Genomic DNA, 27,069 nt, shown 5'->3' with positions numbered 1-27,069 from the left:
CGTTTTTAGTTGTAATTTTCATTAGAATGGTCAGGCGGTAGCCGATCGAAATCGACCGATATTTGCTTGCAATTAAAGACTTTGGCTCTCCACGGGAATCAAAGTATGCCAAACGATGTTCCGTGTCCCGCATAATGAATCCGCTGTCTGCTACACTATGGAGAACAGACAGTTCTCAAGAAACTCGTTAAATCGCGCGAAATTACTATGTGAACAGATGGCTTCGAAATCTAATCTGTATTACAGTGGCGCGTTCGAAAGTAAACGTGAAATGTGAAAATCTACGGAAAAATGCGAACTACTGAATTAGGTATAAGACTATCAAAGACGCCGGTGACACGGATGTACGTTCGATAAACAACGTCGTACGAATTCTACTTTTGGTCAATTAAAATTGTAATTGTGTTCCAGTACCAGCGTACATAACAATTCAGTGGACGTATTTCAATTAACTATGTAAAACGTGTATACATATTATTCGCCTCACGAAAATTTGTCACTTTCTCTTTAATCGATCATATACGACATCTGTTTACCTTCGTTCAATAATTATTTATGTATCTAGTAATCGATAACAGCGAGTTACGAGTTTGACTTATGTGATTTTCAAATGTTCCGCGTTCCAGTTTTTAAGAAGCGTCCGTTCGATTATTCGATCATTAACTATTTATTCGCGGACACGTGTCTTTCTGCAGAGTTACACAACAAAGATTGAATATTGACCCGATGCACGTAATATTTGCGCTCGTCGTGCATATTGCGAAAATCCAACGTTTGCGCACAGGTTTTTTCCTCCCGCACCACGTGTTTGAAACGCGCGGTTTACGAAGCTGTAAAAACATCATCGTATACGGAGTGATTGATATTTGAACGCAAATTTTTAATGTCTCGATGGCTTCGTCAACTGCATATGCATATGGACTCTCGAGCCGAAAGAATTTGCTCGGTGCACGCTGAATATTCATGTTGAAGCTAGCGGCCATCTTTAATGTACTTACTCAACTTTAATGTACTTGCGGTGGGAAATGTTCGATTAGGCTGAGGAAAATGAGGACGTAGGTCTGAGGACCTCGGTACTAGGAGTAATACTCTGGAATGTACTTTGTAGGAATTACCATACGTCGAGTTTCTACGCGTCAAATTACTACGGGTTGAATTATCATGCGTGGAGTTACTACGTGCTGAAGTATCACGCGTGGAGTTACTACGCGCCGAATTACCACGCGTGGAGTTAGGACGCGCCGTATTACGACGCATGGAGTTAGGACGTGCCGAATTACCACGCGTGGAGTTACTACGCGTCGAATTACCACGCGTGGAGTTACTACGCATCGAATTACCACGCGTGGAGTTACCACGTGCCGAATTACCACGCGTGGAATTACTACGCGTCGAATTACCAAGCGCCGAATTACTACGCGTGGAGTTACCACGCGTGGAATTACTACGCGTGGAATTACCACACACCGAATTACTACGCGTGGAGTTACCACGTGCCGAATTACCACGCGTGGAATTACTACGCGTGGAATTACTACGCGTCGAATTACCAAGCGCCGAATTACTACGCGTGGAGTTACCACGCGTGGAATTACTACGCGTGGAATTACCACGCACCGAATTACTACGCGTGGAGTTACCACGTGCCGAATTACCACGCGTGGAATTACTACGCGTGGAATTACTACGCGTCGAATTACCAAGCGCCGAATTATTACGCGTGGAATTACTACGCCTCGAATTACCACGAGTGGAGTTACTACGCGTCGAATTACCACGCGTGGAATTACTACGCGCCGAATTACCTCGCGTGGAGCTACTACGCGTCGAATTACCACGCGTGGAATTACTACGCGTGGATTTATCGCGCACCGAATTACCACGCGTGGAGTTATCCTCCGCCGAATTTTTATGCGTAAAATCTCCGCAAGTGAAATTTCCACATATCGAAATATACCTGTGGTGTACTACAGTGAGTAGTGGTTCCCCAGCAACATTGAGACCGACACTTTTATAACAAAAGTAAAATCTTTATTCATCGGTTATCACCAAAACTCCATTGAGACGTTATCGATTGCCGTGAATACATGATATCGTGTATAATAAACTTAAAAAGATTGCGGTGACAAATTTCTACCTGATCGCTTAATTTTAACAATTTTGTTCGTTTCGTTTGCTAACTTAAGAATTCTGTACAATAGCTCGGTCTAGTTTCACGCGCTAACTAGTTCAACTTGGCAGTGAGTGGCTTACTGTAATACTACGGGATTGCTAATTCTACGAATGGTCAATGCTTTGCAATTATCACCATGATCGATCAATATCGGTAAATCGGTATCGATTAACCGGTCTGACAGCACCGACATTTAGTGCAAAACTATGTTGTTTCGAATACATATCTTTCGAGCAATTTATATTTACAGAAAATATGAGGGCCCAGGGATTCGATGGATTTTGTACATTACTTGTGAAATAGCATGGTTTTATAATTGACACAACAATTTCAGTAATACGTACAATTGCATTTATCGTGTAATATATTTTGCTTCAGATGTTGCATCGATCGATTTACATAATTATTTAAAATACATCGCTCAAACCGATCAGAAGATTATATGGTAACCAATGTTCGAAACGTTCCTCTTTTATTCTACTTAACATCTTCCAATTACTTTGAGCACATTCGTTAGTTTCTATGATCTACTGGCTATATACAAGTAAGTACTGGCCCGGGTCCCGTTCTCAAACCTACCTATTATTTACACTTGTGTCCCCGCCTTATATTCGCTAGTCGAAATCGCTAGTAGTCAAGTTACAGTGCCCGGATACAAATAGGCGACTAATTAAATAGATACATTTAACGGAATCGCACTCTTTTTACCTAAATAATGAACAAGAATGTAGGACTCAATTTCTGAATCATCAATTCTGATCTCTATTTATTATTAAGGTTATTTCTTATTTGTTATTTAAATAAAAATCGTACAATTCCGGGGTGTACGATTGCACGTGTCCGACATATTAGGGTGGCAATTTCGACTTCTGTTAAACAGAGATCGAACATTTATTATGGATATGGAGTAGAAGATCGAATTACTTCAAAAATTGATCTCATGTAGGTATTTGCCAGCCTAACAGTTCAATGATAGCCTTCGACGAAATACTGGCCATTGATTGACTACTATAAATCTCCGAGTGTCTAACATAAAACTTACTGACGAAACTGAACAATGTCCATCAAAAAACAAGTCGCGTTCGCAATCGATGCAACGCGTTACGATCCAACGCGAATAAACATCCACGTATCCATCCGGTATTTACACGATCTATGTACACGACGGTGGATCGTCCGATCTCGTGAACGCTCGGCTCGCATTAAATACACGGTATCGTCATGATCACGTTTAGAGTCGACTTGACAGTAAATACGATGCTTGAGATTGGCTGGAGGAGCGAATCCGTGTTCTGGGCTTGGCACGGAGGGATCGGCCGTTCGGTAAACGATCGGCGCGGACTCAGCTTGGCGGAGATCCTGGAACGCGAGTAATTCGCGGAAAAAACCGGATATTCGCGGGATTCGTCATGGATTCCAGCGAACGGTATCCTCTCGATCGATCAGTATTCCCGTATCGGCGGGGATTCCTGGCCGCGAGAGCAAAAGAGGCGCGGGACAAATGCAGAAGAGGCGGCGGCGCGGCGACGGAGGCGTTTACATTGGCAGGCGTCGAACGCTTGTAAGATAAAGCGGTTGGCAACGTTCTTACACGTGTACGCCAGTTTGTAACGCGCGTTTCGAACACGTGCACCCCGCAGTTTGACGTGTTTATCAACCGATGCACCGCGGTTGCACGCCGGCCAACCTCTCCTGCTTCCGCGAACGGCTCTCCCTCGCTCTCTCGCGCCTGATTACCGCGCGAGCAACCTGACGCTCGTTAATTAAACCGGAGGACTCTCGTTAAAGTCGATTGGCTTTTGCGCAACCAGACATCGATCGGCGACTCGCGATCCGCAAACTGATTACTCGGAATTGAGACGTTAATCCTTCATTCAAGGGACCACGGATATTTACGCCACATTATTGCGTTTTATTCCTCGTCAATTGTCCTGCGAAGTCGCTTAATCGGGTCCGATGGGACATTGTGCGAGGGAGCTTGATATATGGCCACGCGGTATATCGCAGTTCGTTATCACCCTTAGATCGCGTGCAATTATCTTGAGACACATTTGAGAAGTTCAAGAATTCGAATGCTTGGAAATTTAGATGTGCTAGGATTTACAAGTTTAATAATTTCAAAGGTTAAATGAAGGTCAAGTTAGGAATTTAAAAATCTGGTAACTCGAAGCTTGAAGATCTGTTTGGAAGGTTTAACAATCTGAAAATATGGAAATCAACAATTTGGAACTGTGTGAATGTAGAAGTTTCAGAACTGCAATGTTGGGTTGATATTTCAAGCAAGTCTCGACAATCGTATCCCAAAAATGTCTAACTACACCATTAACCCTGCATCCGATATCGGACCGTACAAACGCACCCAATTACGCCAATGCGGATCCGCCATATTTCTGTACCCAAGACCGCAATTAAACGTAATTCCAAGAATCTCGCCGATCGAACGGTAAACTGACAATCAAGGGGAACGCGAGTGGACGTAATTGATTACGATATCACGCGTCCTTTTCTCACGCACCATATTTGGGCCCACAACTACTTTCCACGCTCCAAGCCAAGCGCTGTCTTCGCGATTGCCTCTAGCAACGAACTTCATCTTCGAGCTGAAACTGCTAGTTCGACTACAGTCCATCTTCCTAGCATTTCGTTGTCAGATCTATGGGTGCCGGTTTCTTCTTGACAGGGGGGCTGTCTCGATCGCTCACGCTCTCCATGTCAATTTCGTCATCCTCCATCTCGTCGCTCGTAGCGGTGACGGTGGACTTCATGGAGAGATCTATGGGGTTGTCCTGCGGGGGAGGACAGTCCTCTGATTCCGGGCTGTGAACTGGAGAGCCGTTCTCCGAGCGTTTCACGGAGCCGGTTGGTGAACCTTCGACGCGTGTTCGTTGGCTCTTCAAGACCGCGTCAAGATAGAACCGTTTGTTGTAAGCTTCTCCGACTTCGGGGTTAGGGGAGGCGCTTCGTCTGGATTGCACGTTGTGGTTATGCGCGTACGTGTCGTTGTTGTTGTTCCCGCAGGGGTCCTTGGTGTCGATGCTGATGGTGGTGGTGGTGGTGGTGGTCGCCGACGTGGTGGTCGCAGTGCAGTCCTCCACCACTGGCGAACGTCGCAGGAGGTTAGACGAGGGGTTAGGTACCAGCGGATGGGAAGCGCCATGGGATGTGGCGTACAGATGGTACGGGGAGAACATGGTGAGACTCGGCGGCGGTAAAAAGGCCGGTGGTAGCAGGGACATGCCACCCAGGTGAAAACCGAGCGGAAGACTCATCATCTCCTTGCTGAGCGCCGACAGGTCGGCCACGGAAGGCTGCAGGTGAGAGTGCAACGGTCTGAACCCGGGATGACCCGAATACGCGGCTCGTCTCTCGGATATCTCCACGGAACTGTCGCTGTTGTGCGATTCAGGGGAACTGATGCTGGGCGAGGTCGAGTTCTTGTAATCGTCCAGACCTAACATCAGCACGTCGTCTTTTCGTTGACCCGCGTGGATACCGATAGGTGGACTCATCGGCTTTCGCTGTTGTGGCGTTAGTTGCTGGCTGGGGAGGTTCTGCTGGTAGTGGTGCTGTTGTTGCTGTTGTTGTTGTTGCTGTTCTTGCAGGAGACAGTGGATCTTGAACCAGTTGGATCTGCGCCCGTATCGGGAGCCGGATTTTGACATGCCTACCAGGAGGCATTTTCTTAGGCGACAGGCCTTGCAGGCGGTTCGGTTCTTTTTGTTGATCACGCACTCGCCACCGTTCTTGCACTCGGAGATGCTGCTTAGGTTGTTGTAGGAGCGTCCGAAGAACGACTGAAACAGAGGGAACATGCTTTGTTATTGCAAAGTTATATAAAGTGCAGTCAATTATTTGTTATTTATATTTGGGCAGCAAGTTACTTCGTGTTGATTGATGCAGGAATTTCAATTTTGCTCAAAGATTATAATCATGAACTAAACAAAACGAGTCAGGCTGTACACTTTGTTAAATCACCACTACTTTACAAATGAAGGTACAAATAGGTGCTGATCTTGAGTCGATACAATTATATGAAACTGGTTTAAACTTGAGGACTTCAGTCTTGCTCAAACTTTAACCTTAAATACTTCGCTACAATAAATCTACTGAATGTATCATCCTCTACCATCCTCTAATTAAAATCGTCTATCAACTAAATTTGTCTAAACTAAAATTGTCTATTAAATGTAACTAAAATCGTCAACTAAATACGATAAAAATTGTCAAGTAAACATAATTACAGAGCTCGCCTACCACCAAGATAACGCAGAAGGAAATTCGTAATAACACGATCTATCAATCTGCAAACGCTCATTAAAATGTAAGAGGAGGACATTCGAGTTCTTGTAAGAGGCGCGTTATGCGAACGCAACGGCATTGTAACCCTCGTAATGAGTACAGCAAAGTTGTTAGGTCATAATAGCGTGCTCTCGTTGTCTCATTGATGTTGTACAGCGGGGAGCCAACGGGTGTAGGCGCGTGCGGCCTACTGTGCTCGTGCTAATTGCCCAAATGGTGCAATTCCATGATTCCGACACTGCTGCCTTTCCGTGCCACTGTTACATAGTACCGGTCTCCTTTCGTTCTCCTTTGTTTCTTTTTTAACGTGCTTCTTTGCATCTCAGGACGAATTAATGCACTAATATTCGTTCCTGGACCGTGATTTGTAATTTGGACTTATTTATGGGAGGATGGTGGATGGACTTTTTTTCGTGCACAGGTGCTGGATTGATTTCTATTAAATTATTTAGTGAGACTCAAAAATGATAAAAATCTAAAGTTCTGAAGTTTTAAGACACTAAAGTCTCAAAGTATAAGAATAAAAATTTCAAAATCCATCAAGTAATATTCCAACATTGTGAAATTAAAAATTCGAAGAACTATAAAGTTTCAAAGTCTTGAAATATTGAAGTCTCAGACCGAAGTTCAAGTACTAAAATTAAAAAAAATTTCAAAGTCCCAAAAATTCAGAAATTAGAAGACTCAGAAACTTGAAAGTTTAAAAATGTCACAAGGAAACAAATCGCAGAGATTCCAAAATAGTTACCTACGAAATTCCCAAAATAGAAAGTTGCAAAATCACAAAGTCCCAAAATGACGTGTCCGCATGTATCGATCACGTTCGTATCTATTTTAAAAGCACGTGATCGTGGAGCAAGCATCGAGGAACCTACGACAGCGGACGTCTTACGAAACGTTTGCAATTTAAGACCCCGTTCTTTATAACATACATCGGAATCGGCCTCGCTGGTCGAACCTATGCATTTAAATCCGTCGAGTATTGCTCCGAAACACCTACGGTTTCCTGTGCAACTCGACAGAAAATTTCGCCCTTCGCGGTAATGATCAGCCTTTAGAGAGACACAAAACGTACACAGAGACGCGCGTGGTACGTCCACTTTCGCTTTTTCTGCTTGTACGCACGCTATATTATTAATCGTTTCTGGTTCGTTTGTTCCGAAAACGAGCTCTTCCTGCGGCCCAGTGGTCCCGATGCGCGCATCGCGAGACTCCGTGTTCCACTTGTCTTTGCCGTCCAACTGCGGCCTCGACGTCTTTGCGAAATGTCTTTTTCTGTTGTTGAATGAGGAGAAAAAATTGTGGCGATATGTTGGATTATTTCTAGGTTTCTATATTACTAAACTCCTGTTTCCAGATTTTTAAATATTCAAATTTCAAGATTATTAATTTTTCAAGTTTCATATGATTAATATTATCCACATGATCAAAATTATCTACATAAGCAACTTTATCAATTTTGCCCATATTCGACTCTGTAGATTAACAAATTTATAAATCCACAAATTCCTCAATCTACAAATTCAAGGTCCACAAACTCTTATGACCCTAGTCTCCAAATGTTGTAAACCTTGAAATCCTCATTCCTCTAATCCTCCAGATGTACATATCCTTCCACATCTTTAGATCTCTTAAACTCCTCAAATCTCTAGATCCTCAAATTCGTACTTCTTGAAGTTCCTAAACCATCACATCTCCAGGTTTCCAAATTTGTCTTAGACCAAAACTCCTAGACTATCTAATCTCTAAGTTGGCCAATTCCTTTGTCCTTAAATTTGTGAGTGCTGAAACTTCTGAACCACCAAATCCACCGACCCTCAAACTCCTATGTCTCCAAATTTGTAAGTGCTGAAATTTCTGAACGACCAAATCCACCTACCCTAAATTCCTATGTCTCTAAATTTGTAAGTGCTGAAATTTCTATACCACCGAATCCACCTACCCCTAAATTCCTACGTCCCCAAATTCGTAAGTGCTGAAATTTCTAAACCACCAAATCCACCTACCCTGAATTCCTATGTTCTCAAATTTGTAAGTGCTGAAATTTCTATACCACCGAATCCACCTACCCCTAAATTCCTACGTCCCCAAATTCGCAAGTGCTGAAATTTCTAAACCACCAAATCCACCTACCCTAAATTCCTATCTCCCCAAATTCGTAAGTGCTGAAATTTCTGAACCACCGAATTCACCTACCCCCAAATTCCTACGTCCCCAAATTTGTAAGTACTGAAATTTCTGCCCCACCAAATCTACCCCTAAACTCCTAAGTCCCCAAATTGACCCATCCTTAAATCCCTGAATCTCCAAAAATTCTAAGAAGGTACCAAAGAATGTTTGATAGTAATATTTTTCCTCGGGAAGTCAAATTTGCTCTTGACTGTACATGTACGCAAGGCGGTTCAGGAGCGATGACACAATCGAGAAAATGCTACCGTTATTACCGTGCCCCTCTTCCTCTGCAAGTGCACTTGGATTATGCAAACGGGCTCTCCTCCGCTTTGAAACCTCGAAGTAGCTCTAACGTGCCGCTCGTGCTGGCCTTTTCATCGTCAAAACGTTTCAGCGATTGTTACGGTTTCCTTTCGAAAACCGCCCGATAAATAGACCGGCTAATTACGCCACGGTGAACTTTCCTACCGTAAGAAACAGTATCTGTCTGACTCACGCGGCGGAAAAAACGCGAGGAACAACACGGACACAACTGAAATTCGTTCTCAATGGACGATAATGAAGCATTGTATCGTTTCCACAGGTTTTCTTGCCTTTTGCACGGCTCGCTGTTAACCGCGAATCGAATATCGGTTTCAAATTCGCTGTTCCTTACTACTGTACAGTACGTTTTCAAAAGTACTGCTTTTGCAATTTTTAATGCATATCTTTTTGGGCGTGTTTTTTCTTCGTCACATGTTTTTTGATACCATTACATCGTATGGAATATGTGAACTCTTCTGCGGGGACCAGATTGACCCATGGATGGTATCATTCACCCTGATCTGGTATGACACGTTTTAATTTTTAGTAGCATAACAAAGTTTCAGTTGAAGCAGTACAATATTAATCTTGTTCTAAGCTCTTCAGGGTTGCTGACATATGTGTGTAGGTTTAAGTTTTTTAACTTCAATAAATTTTATTAATCTCTGTACAATGGATATTTTTTCTTGTATATTATTCATTCCCTTTAGTATTCTTATTCAATTGTTACCGATATAAAATAAGTAAAACAATTACATAAGAGAATTAGACCACTTCTTTACCTAACCTTAAAATCGTTCTTGCAGAGTTTCTAAGTCAATGAATCAAAACAAAAGTGGTTTTTATCGGTCAATGTAATCAAGAAGTCTTGTTGTCTCAATTACTTAGTTTGAATTCCTACGTCATTTTCATCTTACTCAAAAAAAATGAAGGGTTGTTAGCAGTCTGTGTTAACGGTCTCAACCCCATATTAATCTCAGCTTCGCCTCTTCAAGAATAAATATTATAAATAATGTAAACGTAACATGGTAGTAAGAAACGAGTCTATTCGAAATCGCGTGCAGGATCGTTTAATCGTGAGACAGATCCACGGCAAGACATTGTGGCCACGCGAGCACGTGCACGTTTCGTCAATTCGTTCGTATCACGAGGCGGTGCTTCCGGCGCTTCGCACTTGTCTGCCACAATTGTTTCCGCCCTAGTTCACCGTTACGTCACCTCGACATTGTTTCGTTTCGTTATTTTCGTTTTCAGGCCCACCGTAGCATGTCAGCTCCCCTTCTCCCGCTCTTCCCCTTTCACGCACACAAACACGATCTGTTCCCCGTGGCATCGTTCGCTTTTACGCTCGACTCGTGCGTGAAACACGGAATCCTGTAGTACAAAATTCCGGCGCGTGTTGTGCCTGTTCGATTTTGCGTAAGGTACCATCCAGTCATTTGCATTTTCCTTCTCAAGTTAACGCTTGTGGACACGTGTTCTTATTCTATCGACAATTTGATATTGTATGGACTTTTTGGTTACGCATTTTTGGTCTTTTATTATGTCAGATTACTTGATTCACGAATTCGTTGTATTGTACAGGTCTCTATAGATTTGTGTATTTTCAGATTTTTATATTTGTAGATTTTTTTGATTTTTAATTTTTGTGTTGTCTAATCTCTATGTTTTCAGATTGCTGCACCCCCAAATATATCTACAGGTTCCTACATCCACATAGCTCTACATTAACAGTGTCCTACATCTGCAGATTCCTACATCTCTAAATTACTTCATCCCCAGAATCCTATATCCTCAAATATTATCCGTTGACTCCAAGTCCATACATCATCAGACACTTAGACTCCTACATCTCTAAATCCACATGTTCCACACGTCGCTGCAGCTTCACATACTTAATACAAATATTTCCGTGTAAATGAGACTCCCAAACAAATTACCTGAATTTCTATAGAACTTACAGAACCTTGTTACACATTATATAAACCACGAAGCAGTGAACGTGTTAAGTATAACTATAACCACTAGGGTGGTAAGAGCGGCCATAGTTTGACACGAGAAAGCCATATATTGACCAAATAATTGCAACGAAAGTGTTAACACTCATTTATAACTCCCAAGATTTTTGTCGTACCGAATGCAATTTCGATAGAATGTTTAGTTTTCAAATTATCGTACAAGAAAGATCGCCCTACTTAAAGCGGAATTACGAAAATGGACGTCCTGCTTTATGGACGCTAACTCCTATGTATCTAGAAACTGTCGCTTATTACAGTTCTTCTTAACGTTAATTCTCGCTTCTCTAAAATCGATACACGCCCATGCACGTAGCTATTTTAAGAAACGTTAACGGTCTCGAGTTATAGATTCGAGTGTTTACATTTGCTCAATTTATGCTCTAAAATCTGTGAATTACCGCGAACGAGAGAAATCAATCCGATTCGCGAAAGTCTTCCCTTTGGTGTAGAAATGTGACTCTCCTTTGCATAGTGGTACAAGCAAACGTGGTTTCTGGTACTTTCGGGGGGGCCCGGTTGACACGCATGCCTAGTCAAACGTTTAACCTCGGCCACGAAGCGGCTCGTGAAAGCGATCAGCGTTTCTCGGTTTTGCGAAACCACGGAAAAGTCACTCGACAATAAGATGTAGAAAAAACAGAGACGAAACGGAAAAAATTCTGCACGTTTCTTCACTCGCAATTGGAGCGCTGAATATTTTTTTGGGCATCGTTACTTTCCAACGATTATGGATTATGGAGAAAAAGCATCTTATCAATTAATTAGCTGTTATTGTTCAAAGCAACTATGTTTGGAATTTAACTTGATATTTTATTATTAAGTCTCTGAATTTAGTTTGATATTTTATTATTAAGTCCCTGAATTTAATTTGATGTTTTATTATTAAGTCCCTGAATTTAGTTTGATATTTTATTATTAAGTCTCTAAATTTAGTTTGACATTTTATTATTAAGTCCCTGAATTTAATTTGATATTTTATTAAGTCTCTAAATTTAGTTTGACATTTTACTATTAAGTCTCTGAATTTAGTTTGACATTTTATTATTAAGTCTCTGATTTTAAAGACTTGACATTTTATCAAGTTTCTAAATTTCAAAGTTTAGGAACATAAAGATTATAGATTTCAAGTTTGAAAATTTCACGACCAACGATTTGAAATTTAAAAAAATTCTAGTTTAAGAAAATTGTTTGCATCAAAGAATTGAAGTTTGAGACATTTCAACGTAGAAGAGATAATTGCCTAATTGTTCAGAAAATACGAGGGGTGTAGGGTTAATACATAATTCAACGACTAGCAACAAATGGTCTTAGTACAATCGTTTCATATGGGCTCTAATAATTATTGCTTATCGATACGAAGCATACAGCTGAACTTGAGACAGCTCTATCGTCTGAAGACTCACCTTGCAACCCTCGCAGGTGAATGCACCAAAATGGAAGCCAGCCGCGGGTTCGCCGCACACCTTGCACTGTTGATTCATCTGCAACAAAGAGGAAGAACGTTATTCGAGTTCAATGTGGTTTTAGTTCAAGCTGAAACCTATCTACGGTTCACAATGATAGGACTTGATGGTCTATTGATAGGAGCGGATAGTTTAGTGATAGAGCTTGATGATTTATGAATAGGAGCTGATGGTTCATGGATAGGATCTGAGAGTTTGTTAGTTGGATTTGATAGTCTGTGGAGAGGACCTGATAGTTTAGTGATAGGACCTGATGGTTTACGGATAGGAGCTGATAGTTTGTGGATAGGACTTGATAGTCTATCGTTAGGATCTGATAGTTTATTAATAGGACCAGATAGTCTATGTACAGGACCTGATAGTCTATGTACAGGACCTAATAGTCTATGTATAGGAGCAGACAGTCTATGGTCAGGATCTAATAGCTTATTAATAGGACCAGATAGTCTACCTACAGAACCTGATAGTCTAAGTATAGAATTTAATAGTCTATGTATAGGACCAGATAGTCTATGTACAGGACCTGATAGTCTATGTACAGGACCTAATAGTCTATGTATAGGAGCAGACAGTCTATGGTCAGGATCTAATAGCTTATTAATAGGACCAGATAGTCTACCTACAGAACCTAATAGTCTATGTATAGAATTTAATAGTCTATGTATAGGATCAGACAGTCTATGATTAGGATCTGATAGTTTATTAATAGGACCTGATAGTCTACCTACAGAACCTGATAGTCTATCTATAAGTCCTAAAAATCTATAGCTACTCCAGGCAACCCTAAGTGACTCTCCAACAAATACACAATATAATAAACATTTTTGCAGATAAATCTATCCATCTCAACGAAGGGGTAGAAAATGGTAGGTCCGTAAGTTGACGAAATCACAATGCACAAACGTTATCGTTCGCCCACTCGCGATCGCTCGCGATTGGGAAACAGAGAAGAAGCTCGTTACGCAATTCGCCGGTTTGCGCGATACCCGCGCGAATCGCTGGATCGTGGCAAAGCGGTGCGTGTTACGTTCAACGAGCGGAAAACCCTCGTGCGCTTGCTTTTTCTCTCTATTCTAGCTTGTCTCCGTCTCTTTTCGTTCCCTCTCGCTGCCTCCTTTCGCCTTCTTTGGCCGCTCGTCCAGAAAACAGATTGCGGCCCCGCGGTCCCGTTTTCACACCTCGCCGCCTCCGTCTTCTCATTCACGTAACCATCTTTCTGGGGTTGAATCGGTTCAAACACTTGGATATGGTTTACTGTACTTGGATATGGTTTACTGTACTTGGACATGGTGTATGGTACTTGGATATGGTTTCTATAGGAAATGTAGAAAGATGAAGATGTAGGGAATTATTGGGGTTCATGGAATGGGGTGTAGAAGTAGGAATATGAGAGTATAGTTAGGTTTGTGGAATACATTAAATAGATGTAATATTGTAATATTTACAATTTTAGGAACTTATGTGGAACTTATGGTATTTTAGAGAAGTTTAGAAACATAGAGATTTGACAATTTAGAAATTAGGGTTTTGCAAGTTTGACAAACATGATAATTTAGAAAACAGACAACTTGACAATCTACAAATTGAACAACTTGACAATTCAAAAATTTGATAGTTCTCCAATTAAGAAACTTAAAAATTGACAAATTAATAAGTTTGAAGATTCCAAAATTAAAAATCCAATTATTCATAAAATTCCAAATTTGCCACTTTAAAAATCTTACAAATATAAAAACCTTGAAATCTCCAAAGGTGTCTAAAGAACAACCAATGGCACTCTACAAAAAAAGTTATTTCCGCGATGATCTGGGGTAATTACAGGGGGCCATTGAATATGGGACAACAATAGCGACGGTGACCCACATAGGTTGCTCGAGGGCACACCGTGTCACCTGCGGCGACTTTCATACATGACGGACTGTCGCTAAATGGGAAAGTAAATTTCAGCTAATGGAAGAGACATCGATTGTTTGATCAACGGAGTCTCTCTTTCCTGACCTACACCCCACAGTCGTTGACACTTCTCATTCGCGGACGTTCTTGTACGCCTCGAAACGCTGCGTGTCTCCGCATACTTTTAATTCCGCGTTCGATTTTTCTTCTTCTCTGTTTTTCTTCGGTACACCGTCGCTTCCTTGTTGCTTGGATAACTTTCGCGTCGTTTTACTAGCAGACTGAATTTTTAGATTGAATTTAGACTGAAAATCCACCATCTTTATCTAAAAAATGAAATATGAACATGACCCTTGTAGTCGGAACGTAAAAATGAAAATTTCTCTGCAATTATAAAAATTTGTGACATCAATGATATATTGTTGGCATCATGTATTATAACTTCTCTGTTATAATTTGTCACGTAGTCAATTTTTAAATTATAGATGTATCAAAATATTGTACTTTCGAATAAAATTGCATATAAATACTGGGATACATTTGCAGCTAAATATAGATTGTATCATCTCGTATCTTCAATTTGAATTATATAACTTTACACAACTATGTATCAGCACAATGTTTCGCACGAATTAAAATACCTTCAAGGTGGTCGATTTTCAGAATAAATCACTATAGACGCGTCAGCTCGCAAATAGAAGGAAACGATCGTTTTCTACCACTAAAAAAGAAAAAGATCACAGAGCAATCTTTTCGCAGGATCGCGTTAACCAACGTTGCTACAAGATTTTCGAATCGAGCGGAAAAACTAGCGTATCCGCGAGCATGAGGCAATCGTCGCGGTTTGCTCGTTGGACCTCGACGATTGCCCTCGCGAAATCGAGTCGAGCACGGTGGCGGAGAAACGGAGAGAGAAGGAGATCGCGTCTCGGTTAATTGAATTTAAATGACGACGTATTCTCGTTAAACACAGCCTCCAGGCTTCGTTGATATTTCAGAAGAGGGGAAGCAGAGTGTGCTGGGCTCGGCAGAACGATGATTGTTCTCCGCTATTAATTACCGATGGACGACGGATTCGATGGTCGTTGGTAATTAATAGCATTGGCGTAACGACGTAGGACGTTGCGATATATTCTCACGTGGAAAAATGTGGCGGGTAATTCGATAAGTGGGCATTTAACGCGATGCGACTTCACGCGGAGGCACTTAGCGCAAAGGGATTTAGAGCGTAAGAGTTTACCGCGTGGGGATTCAATGTGTAGAGATTCGGCATGTAGAGATTTCAACGCGTAGAGAATTCAACGCGTGGAAATTTGGCGCGATGGAAGTCAGCGCGTAGTAATTCGGTGCGTAGAAATTCCACGCGTAAGGAATTTCACGCGTAATAAATTCCACGCGTAGGAAATTCGATGCGTGGAAATTCTACGCATAGGGAATTCGACGCGTGGAAATTCGGCGCGTAGAAAATTCCACGCGTAAGGAATTCCACGCGTAAGGAATTCCACGCGTAAGGAATTCCACGCGTAAGGAATTCCACGCGTAAGAAATTCCACGCGTAAGAAATTCCACGCGTAGAAAATTCCACGCGTAGAAAATTCGATGCGTGGAAATTCTACGCATAGGGAATTCGACGCGTGGAAATTCGGCGCGTGGAAATTCCACGCGTAGAAAATTCCACGCGTAAGGAATTCCACGCGTAGAAAATTCGATGCGTGGAAATTCTACGCATAGGGAATTCGACGCGTGGAAATTCGGCGCGTGGAAATTCGACGCGTAGGAAATTCGACGCGTGGAATTTCTACGCATAGGGAATTCGACGCGTGGAAATTCGGCGCGTAGAAATTCCACGCGTAGGGTATTCGACGCGTGGAAATTCGAGGCGTAGTAAATTCGCTTCACAGGAAATTAGACGCGTGGTAACTCAACGCGTAGAAGTTCGGCGCGTGGTAATTGCACGCCCCGTAATCCAACGCGTAGGGATCCAACGGGCGGTAATCTAGCGTGTATTAATTCAGCGCGTAGTAATCTGTCGCGTGCCTATCTAACGAACGCTAATTCAATGCGTAGCACTTTAACGTATAACTATACAACCCACGACAAATCCTATAAATTGAAATTCATAGAAATTCGTCACCTGCTCTATAAAGCCATTGAAAGTAAAAATGCTAGTTACGCTAATGGGTGTGAGTTAGGACTCGCAACGAAACGCTCGGGTCTGATGCGCCCGAGGTATTGCAACCTGTGCTGATTGCAGGTGTGCATCCGGTGAGCCATTCAGGGGGTGCCTGCATACTCGAGCGTTTCACGTCGATCCAAGTTGCAACGTTTTAAAGCGTACAATATTGTTACGCTCTCGCGTGTCGCAACGCGTGCACACATACTCGCTCACGCACACACGGATCCACACGGTGGTGATACCGCTTTAGCGGGCTTTAATAGAATACACGACGCGAAAAGAATGATAGATGATTTAATGTTCCCCTAATAAATGACTTTTAATTATGGCCTATCCACGGTCACGACAAAACAAGGTGATTAATTAAGCGAGTCTCGCGTTTACGAGTCGATACATCTACCGCTTTAGAAGTTATTCCACACGAAATTGCTGGCCTCCTCGTCGCTAATGGTTTCAAAACATCGGAACGATAATTATTTCTGGTCAACGCGGGGATATGGTTCATACGCGACAGGGAAAGTTTAGTGCTTCCAGGAATTCGAGTTTGCGTTTAACTGGGATCGTTACACTAATCGTGAGAATTCAGTGCAATTGACTGGTTCATTGATACATTTTTATTGTCATTAAACTACTGTAAACCGCCCTCATAAACAGGGATATAAATCTGATGTAACGCGTGCCAGCTGTCCTTCAGATTTTGCTATTTTTAATTCAGGTTGCAGTAAGAATGTCCTCATTAATTGTTATTTATTTTGTCGTTAATCTCAAGCTCACTAATTTTATTGTACCACTTAATTTTATTGCACAATTTTATACCAGTTAATCATATTTGGATGTTTGCAGAATTTGAACATATCAAGATTTGTGCGTGTCCATTTATGAAGCTTCCATCGTTAAACTATTTTAAAACTGAGCCATTTCTTTATGGAGTGAAACGAAAACGGAAAAAACAGAGGTGACAAAGGTGTTTGCAATGAAAATCTTCAACATGTTAAAATTTTTGTGCGTGTCCATTTATGAAGCTTCCATCGTTAAACTATTTTAAAACTGAGGCATTTCTTTATGGAGTGAAACGAAAACGGTAAAACAGAGATGACAAAGGTGTCGCAGAAAAGACCGCTACTTTTTATTATAAATTATCCCCGATAATTGCAGCCGACTGTAAAAAAATGACCTGTCCATTGCCCATCTTTTGGAACCGACCTGGCAAAGCTTTACTGCCCCGTGAAAATAGAACCCGAGCCATTTTTCGCCATTAAAAAGGTGAATAACGGTCTGGCCGGTAAGAAAAAGCGGACTGAACCTTTTTTTTACAAGCCTCATCCCGAAAACGTAGTTTAAAAATCAACGAGGATAAACACGGGCTAAAAAGTACGCTGGAAATTCGTTTCGCAGGGCATTGGTGGTCGTAAAGCGTAATCCAGGAACGGAACTAAACTCATTTCCGGTGAAGTACCGGTGTCGTGAGAAAACGGAAAATTCTAGCGTCGTATTTTGCTGGTTCGGACGAAAGTAACGAGGCGTCGGTCATTTAAAATAGTTCCGCTAAATCGGCTGACGTGACGCGACTTTCACGCGCATGCAAATTAAGAAAAAATACGATAATCCCGAAAGAAATCGATGTCGTTTAATTAATGGTCGGCTTCGAAAACCGTCGTTGGACATTAATCGAGGAGGCAGCATTGGCGTAACTGGTATTTTTATGGGAGATCGCCGTGGGAAATTTAGGGCTCATTTACTATTAAAATAAAAAGCATACAGTATCGTATTTAATGACTGAATGTTATTCGAGGACAAAGTTATGATCGATGACAAAATTAAGATATTCAATGATAAAATTTAAAGACAATTAAGGACAAAATTATTTCACTCTTTTAGGGGATGATTAGCCCTAAATATATCGTATGACATATTTATAAAAATTTTTGCTTCTGTGTTTGATTTGTTACAAATTTATGCAACTACATATCTTTGACAATCCATTAATAATCGTAAAAATCTGATACAGACTATCAGATGTGATAAACTGGATTAATCTTGATAAAGCAAAATTTGATAAATCTCCAGTACTTTTAACTCGTAAAAACATTGATAAGATCTGTCTCTATCGTTTCACCGCCATCAATGGTCCACGCGTTGCCAATACTTCTGACAGTTAAAAAAAGTATATTTCTGTATTTTTGCAAAGTGGACATACTTCTACTCTCACATGTAATAAGAAATCAGCGAATCAACCCCAGGCAAAAAATGACAAAGAGATTAATTAAGGGAAAACGCTAAGGATTCTTTCCGTCTCATCTTCGCAAAACAGCGCGATCCAGTTTGCAGAGAGCGACTTCCGGTCTTTCGAAACGAAACGTTCCGCAACGTGCTCCAGCGATCGGCCTTCGCGCGATGCAACGTGGACCGTTTGTTTCCGATGCTATTATTCTATCGCTGTTCGATAACCAGGTCGTTCAGATTCAGATTGTATCTGACAATCGCGCAATACGCTGTTGAAACACCGTCAAATATCCAGTTGGAATGCGACATTCTTGCAAATTTCATTCTATCAATGTATCAATTCCTCATGACTTAACAATTAGCTACTACGTTATGAATCAACAGTTATATAATGAATAATTAGTTAATACGTTATAGAATGAATTAACTAGTAAGAAGAATTAACGAATAAGAAGAAGTAAGAAGAATTAAGAAGTAATTCGTTATATGATGCAATTAGATAATTCGTCACGGATTAGATGCGAAAAAGGTTCGCTGAAAAATGTTATCTTGAGTTGTAGGCGAGCGGTATCGCGCTGAAATCTCGTCGAACCGTGCTGCTTTTCATGTCACGATCAAAGACAAAGAAATCGTTCGGCGGCACGCGCTCAAAATTACGAAACGCACGCGTCCTTCGCTTCTTCTAGGTGTGCGCGATTCGCTCGACGAAACGAGCGTCCTATAAAACGCGGACGCGATTGCGCGTCGGACGACAAGTTTGTAACCCGAAGAAATACGGAGCGCATCGTACGCCGCATGAATGAGCATGGCCTACCTTGAATAGAAGGAGGTTCAAAGATTGTCGAGGATCATCAACGGTGGTCCGTTTCTTAGATGCACAGCATCCGGCACTCTGTCACCATAACGTTGCGAACGATACTAATCGCGACACTGGTCACTGGATACCGTCGGACTTCGAAGCTCCTCCGCGATTCACTGACACTTGGTCCTCGTTCACTTGGTCCTCGCAGGAATCATCTGCACTTATCACTGTACGAGTCACTTCCGTTCACTGGTCGATAAATCGTTCGTTTGAGAATAAGTCTATCCAGCGTGTGGTCCTCCGGTACGCGGCGAATCCCTTTGGTCCAACCGGATAACGGAAGAGAAAGAACGAGAAGAAGAGGAAGGAAGAGGAAGAAGAAGAAGAAAAAGAAGATTCTTGACGCGACGATGACCGTTAGGTGAATGACTTTGGAAGGCGAGGGTGTCCACGTCGATTCTTGAATCAGCCCCCACCTCCAATTATTTTCTACGGTCCCACTTCGTTCGGCCGATCGGTCGACCGCTTCGCTCGCTCGCTTAGCTCGGCTTAGGCCTCGCGCGCTCTCGTAAGTATACCTCGAATGGGCCTTATGGGCACACTGTGCGTCGGATCAGCGGAGAAGCGTGCAGGGTCCATCCGCGGCACAGGTGGGCCCGCGGGTCCTGTCGTACCTCTGGTGGGGGGTCTTGCCGGACGACCGGAGGGATCCTCTCGGGCCACGGGGAGGGGGCACAAGGGAGGGGCCTCAACCACTCGACCCCTCTCTTCGCCTCTCTTTCTCCTCCCCTACCCTCCCGTAGGCTGCTGGACCCACGACACACGGCTCCCCGAGACGAAGCTCCTCGCGGTATCGATAACGATCCTGCGGTTTGCAAGGACCTTCTCTCGCTGCACCTTTTTCCCTCCCTTCGACACTCTGCTCCCGGATCGCCGGTAGGAGTGTCGCGATACGCCGGGACTCCATTTCTCTAGGAACTTATCGCACCTCGCCAGCTTCTCGCGTCTTCCTATTATTCGGAGAATTCTATGAACTTCTTTTACAGCTACTGGTTCCTCAAATTCTAACCCTTAACATTGAACACTTAATGTTTCAGACGTGTGATCTAACAATCAGTTTTCAAATTTCTGACAAATTTTCTTTGCTGCTTGATACTGATTTTTACGTACTTATTGCATAATATTGTATATTGCTTTGAAACGTACTTACATGTTCTTGAATACATTAAGGAACACATATGGGAAAGCAAGCAGGAAGCAAATGTTTGATCATTCACTCAATAGTACACTTCAGGTGCCTCCTAGACGTATGAAATTACATCAAAACTATTTCATATTATTAACTATTTATAGTAATCATTATCACATCATACATAATTTAATTCATAATAAAATTCTAAAGACGAAATAACGAAACTTCGAATGACATAACGAAGTAATTTAATATACTAAAATTTCTCCACACCGAATGTATAAACATACCGAATTTAATGTTTTTTATTGCGAAACAAATAATTATTCAGAATTACGTGAAGCTGTGATCAATACAAATTTAATAGTTACTCAGGTTGCGACGTTACTTGGCATTCCCGGACAGATGGACTTTTGCTGTACCTAACATTTATGGTGTCCCCCGATGACGCTAGCCTCAAAGATCGGTTATGTAAGGTTGTTTTGGACGGAGCGTTTTCGAGGTTGAATCAAAACGTATTGTACGGATTTTTTGCTGCGAGCATCCCGCGTTGTGTCATTTTTCTTTATTTATCGAGCGTGATTCTGTAGGATATGCAACGTGGAAAGAGAGAGAGGAAAAGGAAGAAGAGGCGAGATTCTAGTTTCGGCGGAAACGCTGTCATAAAAATCTATCCTCTGAAAGCGATTTTTTTCGGGCAGGAAAAGAAACACACTTAATTGCGGCTTAACCTTGCATCTTTATATTGCCCGTGGTAAATTTTTTTTCACATTTCTTTGTTCTTTTCACGAGCGATGGTGTCCGATTCGTATTACTCATAGAGTTGCTCGGCGCTAAAATTAGTTTAAAGAAATACCCCGTACTTGTGCAGAGTAACACAATTCTCCGCTGGTATCCTTGAGGATTCAACCATGGCAGCTCGTAGATCATAGAGATCTTAATGATCGATAACAGCTTTGGGGTTTGTGTTAGTGATATATGGAAGCGTGTTCGCGCATTCCACGTCGCCTTTCATTTCTTCCAGTATATTTCAGTTTCACGAAACAATGACGTTGCACCCTCGAGCGATGGAAATCCATTTCGAAAATCCGGATTTTCTCCGAATTATCGAGCAGATATCGCGGGTTTGGCAATTAACCGGGGTTTGCCCCTTCGAAACGATAATTAGAACGAACCCCTCGGGCGCTTATTAATCGATACCGTTTCGTTATCCTAAACGATATATTATTTTTGTCATTTATTTAAAACGTCACAAAAATGAAAGTAACTTAAATCTAAATTATTTTCGCAGAGGGGAAAAATTGTTTAAAAAATATTACGGTTATTTGCAGACACTTGTAAAATGTTTTACGACGGAACCTTTAAAAAGTACTTAAAGTATTTTAAGTCCTAGACTTTTTCCTTTGGCTCTCTTTTTATTTGAAGTATTAGGGGATTTCGAGGGAAACACGGAATACCTACGATCAGGGATGCAGTATGGCCACCAGGACGATAAGGGTCGCCCTGAACAATAGCTGAGCGTTATTATTCTTAGCGGAAGAAAGAAGAAGAATGTCGTAAAGCGATGATGGTGGTCATGGAATCGTTTAATCGGTCTGTCCTTTGGTCGTTTACGGTCGGAGCTTAGTTCTAATTAAAAAAATATGCACGTCGCCCGGCAGCGGCACCGTAAAAACCTCACCGTTGTAAAAACTGTCTCAAACATTCCTGCGTACAATAAAAACGTTCGTTGCAACGCTTCTACGCTTTACGACGTACCTCTGCTAATCTTTACGAGCGCGATGCGTCCGTACGTTAATGGACAACTTTGTCCATCGTAGTTGAATTATAAAATAAACAGAAAATAGTCTACTAGAAAATTTCCGCAATTTCTTCCTCTGGAAAAAAGAAGAAAGCGTGTTCCCTGGCTGCGAGCGTGCCATCGAGGTGTTTTACCTTGAATAACAATCGTCTGGCCATTGTATCGAACATGGCTATGAATCTTTGCAAGATTTTGCGCTTTCGTTTCTCCTCCACTTCCGCTGGAGAAACCTGCACCCTTCACTAGCGAACGATATTAATTATCACACGTCCATATTATATTGTCATTCTTATGTGAACTCTTATGTTAGTAGGTTATATGCTTATTCGAGATTGTGTAATTTTAGTAAAGCTTAAGTTTGTGACAGAAACTTTTGGTTTCTGTTTGGTAACAAAATTGATAAATTCGGGAAGATTTTCAAACGTGTTAGAAACAATGCTAAGGGTTTCCCACCTATGGAGAATATGATTCACGATTTAATCATGCCAGGCCTAGGAAATGTAATTTGCCGCATAATCATTTTCCTCATCCTGTTCCATCTACACCGGTATTAAACACCAGAAATTTGCCTGCATACATCATAATTTCCGAGACACATTTGTCCAAGCGCAATTAAGAACCGAATGTCTAACGATCGTGTAACGAAAACACCTGTCGTGCAACTCGGTATCAGATCGGAAGAGTTAAGACCGGGATAATTGTCATTTCGATCGACTTCGAGATTAAACAGCAACGTTCTGTAACTTTGTTGTTCGTTAGATCGAAGTCCAAGGATCCCAAAGCGGCAAGAGGCTTAATCAGGAATGCAACGTTTGTACCATAGGTGGCGCCACGTGCATCAACTGGCGAGAAACTCACGTTCCCGGCCCCCATTCAAACGAGCTAATTAACGCTTTTTCTTTCCAACCGATCGGCTCTTCCCATGGTGACGCGGAATTCTCGATGATGCTACAAAAAGAGATGCGTCGATACGTTTAGAGCCGATCAATTAGGGAAACAAGCTGCAGGAATGCGTGTTGGCTGCGTTTTTGCAGGATGTGATCAGGTTTTCCCGCCTTTGAATCGGTCAATTATCCTAGCGATATCTCGGTCGAGGATCGAATGAAATTTCCTCGTTTGTTCCATTGTTCTTTTTCCAGCGTCGATTCGCGGAGAACGCGCGATAACTATCAGAGGAATAATCGAGGATGTGATGGTACGATACATTTATTTACTTAAGAAAAAGTTTGTCAAGTTGGCTCGTTGGTCTAGGGGTATGATTCTCGCTTCGGGTGCGAGAGGTCCCGGGTTCAAATCCCGGACGAGCCCGCGGAGAAAGAGAATTAATTCTCTACTTTTACTTTTTACCACTTTCACGGCTGCGAGCGTGCGTAATTCGTGCGCCATCCTGTAGAGAACATAACACCGGATACTCATTTACGCGTTATATCTAACGGTAGATTTTTTACTATAACTTTTACTCACGGACTTTGATTTATATTTCAAATTTTGAATCTTGTAGTTTCTAGGCATAGGTGGTTTTTAGGAATTCCTCTGTTCATTCTACATTATTTGATTAGCCTGATTATCCTGGTTGTGATAACTGTTTTTAAGAATATTAGATAACATAGGAAGTTTTGATCGATAGGGGTAGTCTCCAAACCACACAGTGCATCAAACGATGCACTTAGCACCATAGTTTAATATTTTATATTTCATCCTGGCTGTCACTTTCTTTTGGTGAATGATCTGCAAGAATACCTATCTTCAATCTCGTAAATTTGACAGTCTAAACTTTGTAAATTTGAAGATGTCTAAATTTATAATTTTGGATGGCGTCCAAATTCAAACCTTCACATCTTACTGTCAGTAAATTAAAAATATCTAAATCTACACATCTGCAAAACATACAAACTTACACCTTCAAGACATCTAAAAAATCGCTAGCGAATTAAAAAATATCTAAGTTCCATATCTCGATATCTTCCATATCGTCCTACCATGTCACACATCCTACAAATAGTTAACAAGTCAAGTAAATTTTGCAAGAGCGACGTACCAGATCGACCTCATTAACTCGGCTTCTAGACCCGAAACGAAATCTGGCAAGCTCGATTTAATCGCGTGTCAGATATCCGCGAGATAATCAACGTCTGATGTCCTAGCGTTGCGACAATCCTTTCTCCGGCATAGTGACGGAAATAAACGTACAGCAGCGTCCCCGAAACGCGTTTTATTGCCTTCGAAGGATTTTTACGAAGGCCGGCTCATTATGGATGTCGATTCGAACCGTTGGCCGAACATCGGGGACGATAAAATCGCTGGGTCGACGTTTTATGGAAAGGCGAGCATTAACGACTGTATAAAAGTCCATTTTTCTGCGATAAACATATCCGACGTGAGATAAGGGAGCACAGATGTGATATACAGAGGATTCGCAGTGTTTCGTAACTTATTTATTTCTGGCGTTATAAGCGATGGCCACTTAACTTTTCGTGTTGCGGACACCGGTTTATTTCTTTGCGATGTATGATCCAGGCACGTGTCTCGTGATCTGTTCTAATTTAGCAATCTTTTGGAATATCGGGGAAATTTGGTGGAGAGGTTAACTCACAAGGGAATTACAAGGATAATTTAATTTATGTTAGAGCAGCTGTAAGAGTCAGCAGGGTAGTACTTAGGGTTGTCACTAGTTGGGACAAAAATCGAGATTGGTCTCAGGATTAATCAACAGCTACTAGATTCTACACTCACATTTCTGAATTTAAGAATTTCAAAATTCCCAAGTCTGAGGAATATACTGAACACTCCTAAATTTCTACTTTTTCAAGTATGAACATTTGAAGATACATTAGAAACCTATTATCTGCCCAATTTCAAGACTACTCCTCTAAAAAATTTGCGTCCCTAAAAATCTTTTAACTTAAACCTTCACCGCCTTTCAGTAAATAATCAGACCTGACCAGGTTTTTTCTTTGTTTACGACGAAGCTTCATGCCGTCACCTGTACAATCGTAGCTAATTCGGGGCAGCAATGTTTCGACATTTGACAGGCAGACGAACCAAGGAAAAAACGTGTGTGCCAGTGGTTACACAACGAGCTGGCCAGACGTACAACGTAGAAGGAGGCATCCTTGTTTCTAAAAGTGAATGTTTGGCCAAAAATGTACGAGCAATCGGGGCCATCACCGTCGACGGGGCTCGCGAGCGGACTCCTTTTGGATCGTGGGTTCTTTCATCGATCAGCGAAACACGGTACGTAAGAAACCAGGATGCGTTTCCATTCTTTACGCCTTTTTTTCGGACCGGTGATTAAGTAATAGGTAATTAATAAAGGCACCATTTCATTCTGATTTTTTACCGAGCTCGAAGTAATTAGACTCTTCCCATCCCTGAGGTGTGCGCGTGTGTTCGTCACGACAGGGTCGACCGTAAAATTTCTGAACGTGCAATTAGGGCCAAGTCGTTAATTTATTTTTCTCTACGTGTGGCCTACGCGCTCGTCGCCTTGTCGTCTATCTCTTAGTGGAAATTGTAGATAGGTTTAGAGTAGTTCGAACACTGACTCGCACTCGAACATTGACTATTTTTTATTTGGATCATGAGTGATTACGATTATTAGATTATTAGAGGAGTTGCAAGTTAGAAATATTATTAATTTAATTATCCATGTAGATCATAATGGACTAACTTTGTAGGATCTCAACAGAAAGAGGAGGTGCAAATTGGAAATATTATCAATTTAATTATCCATGTGGATCATAGTGGACTAACTTTGTAGGATCTCAACAGAGTATACAGAAAGAGGAGGTCAGAGTTGGAAACATTATCAACCTAATTATCCATGCAGTTCACAATAGACCAATTTTGTAGATTCTCAACAGAGTATACAGAAAGAACCTATAGATTTGCAATTGATTTAAGTGAGGACCAAACTGAGACCTGATCTTCTCATATTTAATTTAAACTACATAGAACATAAAGTACCTCAAGTCACAAATTAAAAAATGTCCACATTCCCACATTTCTAAATTTCCAATCTCCCTCTGTTTCAAAAACTTCCAAATCTACTTCAAATTCAGACCTCACTGAAACATTGGTTTTAACTAAACATTTAGTTTAATTTTCGCAAATTAAACTCTCGTAATAAAACAAATTCGTATTATATTTATCTACCATTCGTATCTATTAAAGCCATGAGAAATTCTCTAGCATCGTTCTCGCGACGAAGGTGCATTATTTATTGCCCCGCAAGCCCACAGGCAGATTTCCCGCCGTTTGGGGCAGAATTCCGAGCGCTCGTTATTACATATGTGCAGAGGAAACGAGGGACTTGTGGTTACTCGGGGCCATCTCTTTCAATTACCCGGGTTAACTGGAGGTCGATGTCGTTTATACTCCCCGAACCTGGAATTAGCAGGGTTACACAACGGTGAAACATCGACGTGTCGAACGGTTTTTTTCTTCAAGAAACTCTTTATCAGCCAATTAAAACGGCCTCGGAATATTCCCAAGTCAAACACGAGCCGTTTTAAAAGACTAGCGACCGAAAAACGGAATTCTGGTGCGAGGAAT

General features: G+C 41.6%; 1 protein-coding gene and 1 non-coding gene across 2 annotated transcripts; one reads left to right on the top strand and one right to left on the bottom strand.

Moving 5' to 3' along the window:
- Positions 1 to 2,009: 2,009 nt before the first annotated feature.
- On the bottom strand, positions 2,010 to 20,205 carry LOC100883609 (knirps-related protein). The gene is made up of 3 exons (XM_076529150.1): positions 19,535 to 20,205; positions 12,369 to 12,446; positions 2,010 to 5,967 (listed from the first exon to the last, which is right to left on the bottom strand). Exons 2-3 carry the CDS (start codon positions 12,444 to 12,446, stop codon positions 4,807 to 4,809), a joined length of 1,239 nt encoding a protein of 412 aa, XP_076385265.1. The 5' UTR covers positions 19,535 to 20,205; the 3' UTR covers positions 2,010 to 4,806.
- Positions 20,206 to 23,751: 3,546 nt separating this feature from the next.
- Positions 23,752 to 23,823, top strand: TRNAP-CGG (transfer RNA proline (anticodon CGG)). Its single transcript has one exon. It is a non-coding gene; the product is annotated as a tRNA-Pro (tRNA).
- Positions 23,824 to 27,069: the final 3,246 nt, after the last annotated feature.

The sequence above is a fragment of the Megachile rotundata genome, chromosome 2, assembly GCF_050947335.1.
Source record: "Megachile rotundata isolate GNS110a chromosome 2, iyMegRotu1, whole genome shotgun sequence".
In the NCBI taxonomy this organism is placed as follows: Eukaryota; Metazoa; Arthropoda; class Insecta; order Hymenoptera; family Megachilidae; genus Megachile; species Megachile rotundata.
This window is presented reverse-complemented; position numbering and strand designations above follow the sequence as displayed.

Coding starts and splice junctions, on each gene's coding strand:
- LOC100883609 (XM_076529150.1), bottom strand. CDS start 12,446: ATGAATCAACAGTGCAAGGTGTGCGGCGAACCCGCGGCTGGCTTCCAT. Junction 5,968..12,368: donor TCACCTGCGAGGGTTGCAAG/GTGAGTCTTCAG, acceptor CCTCTGTTTCAG/TCGTTCTTCGGACGCTCCTA.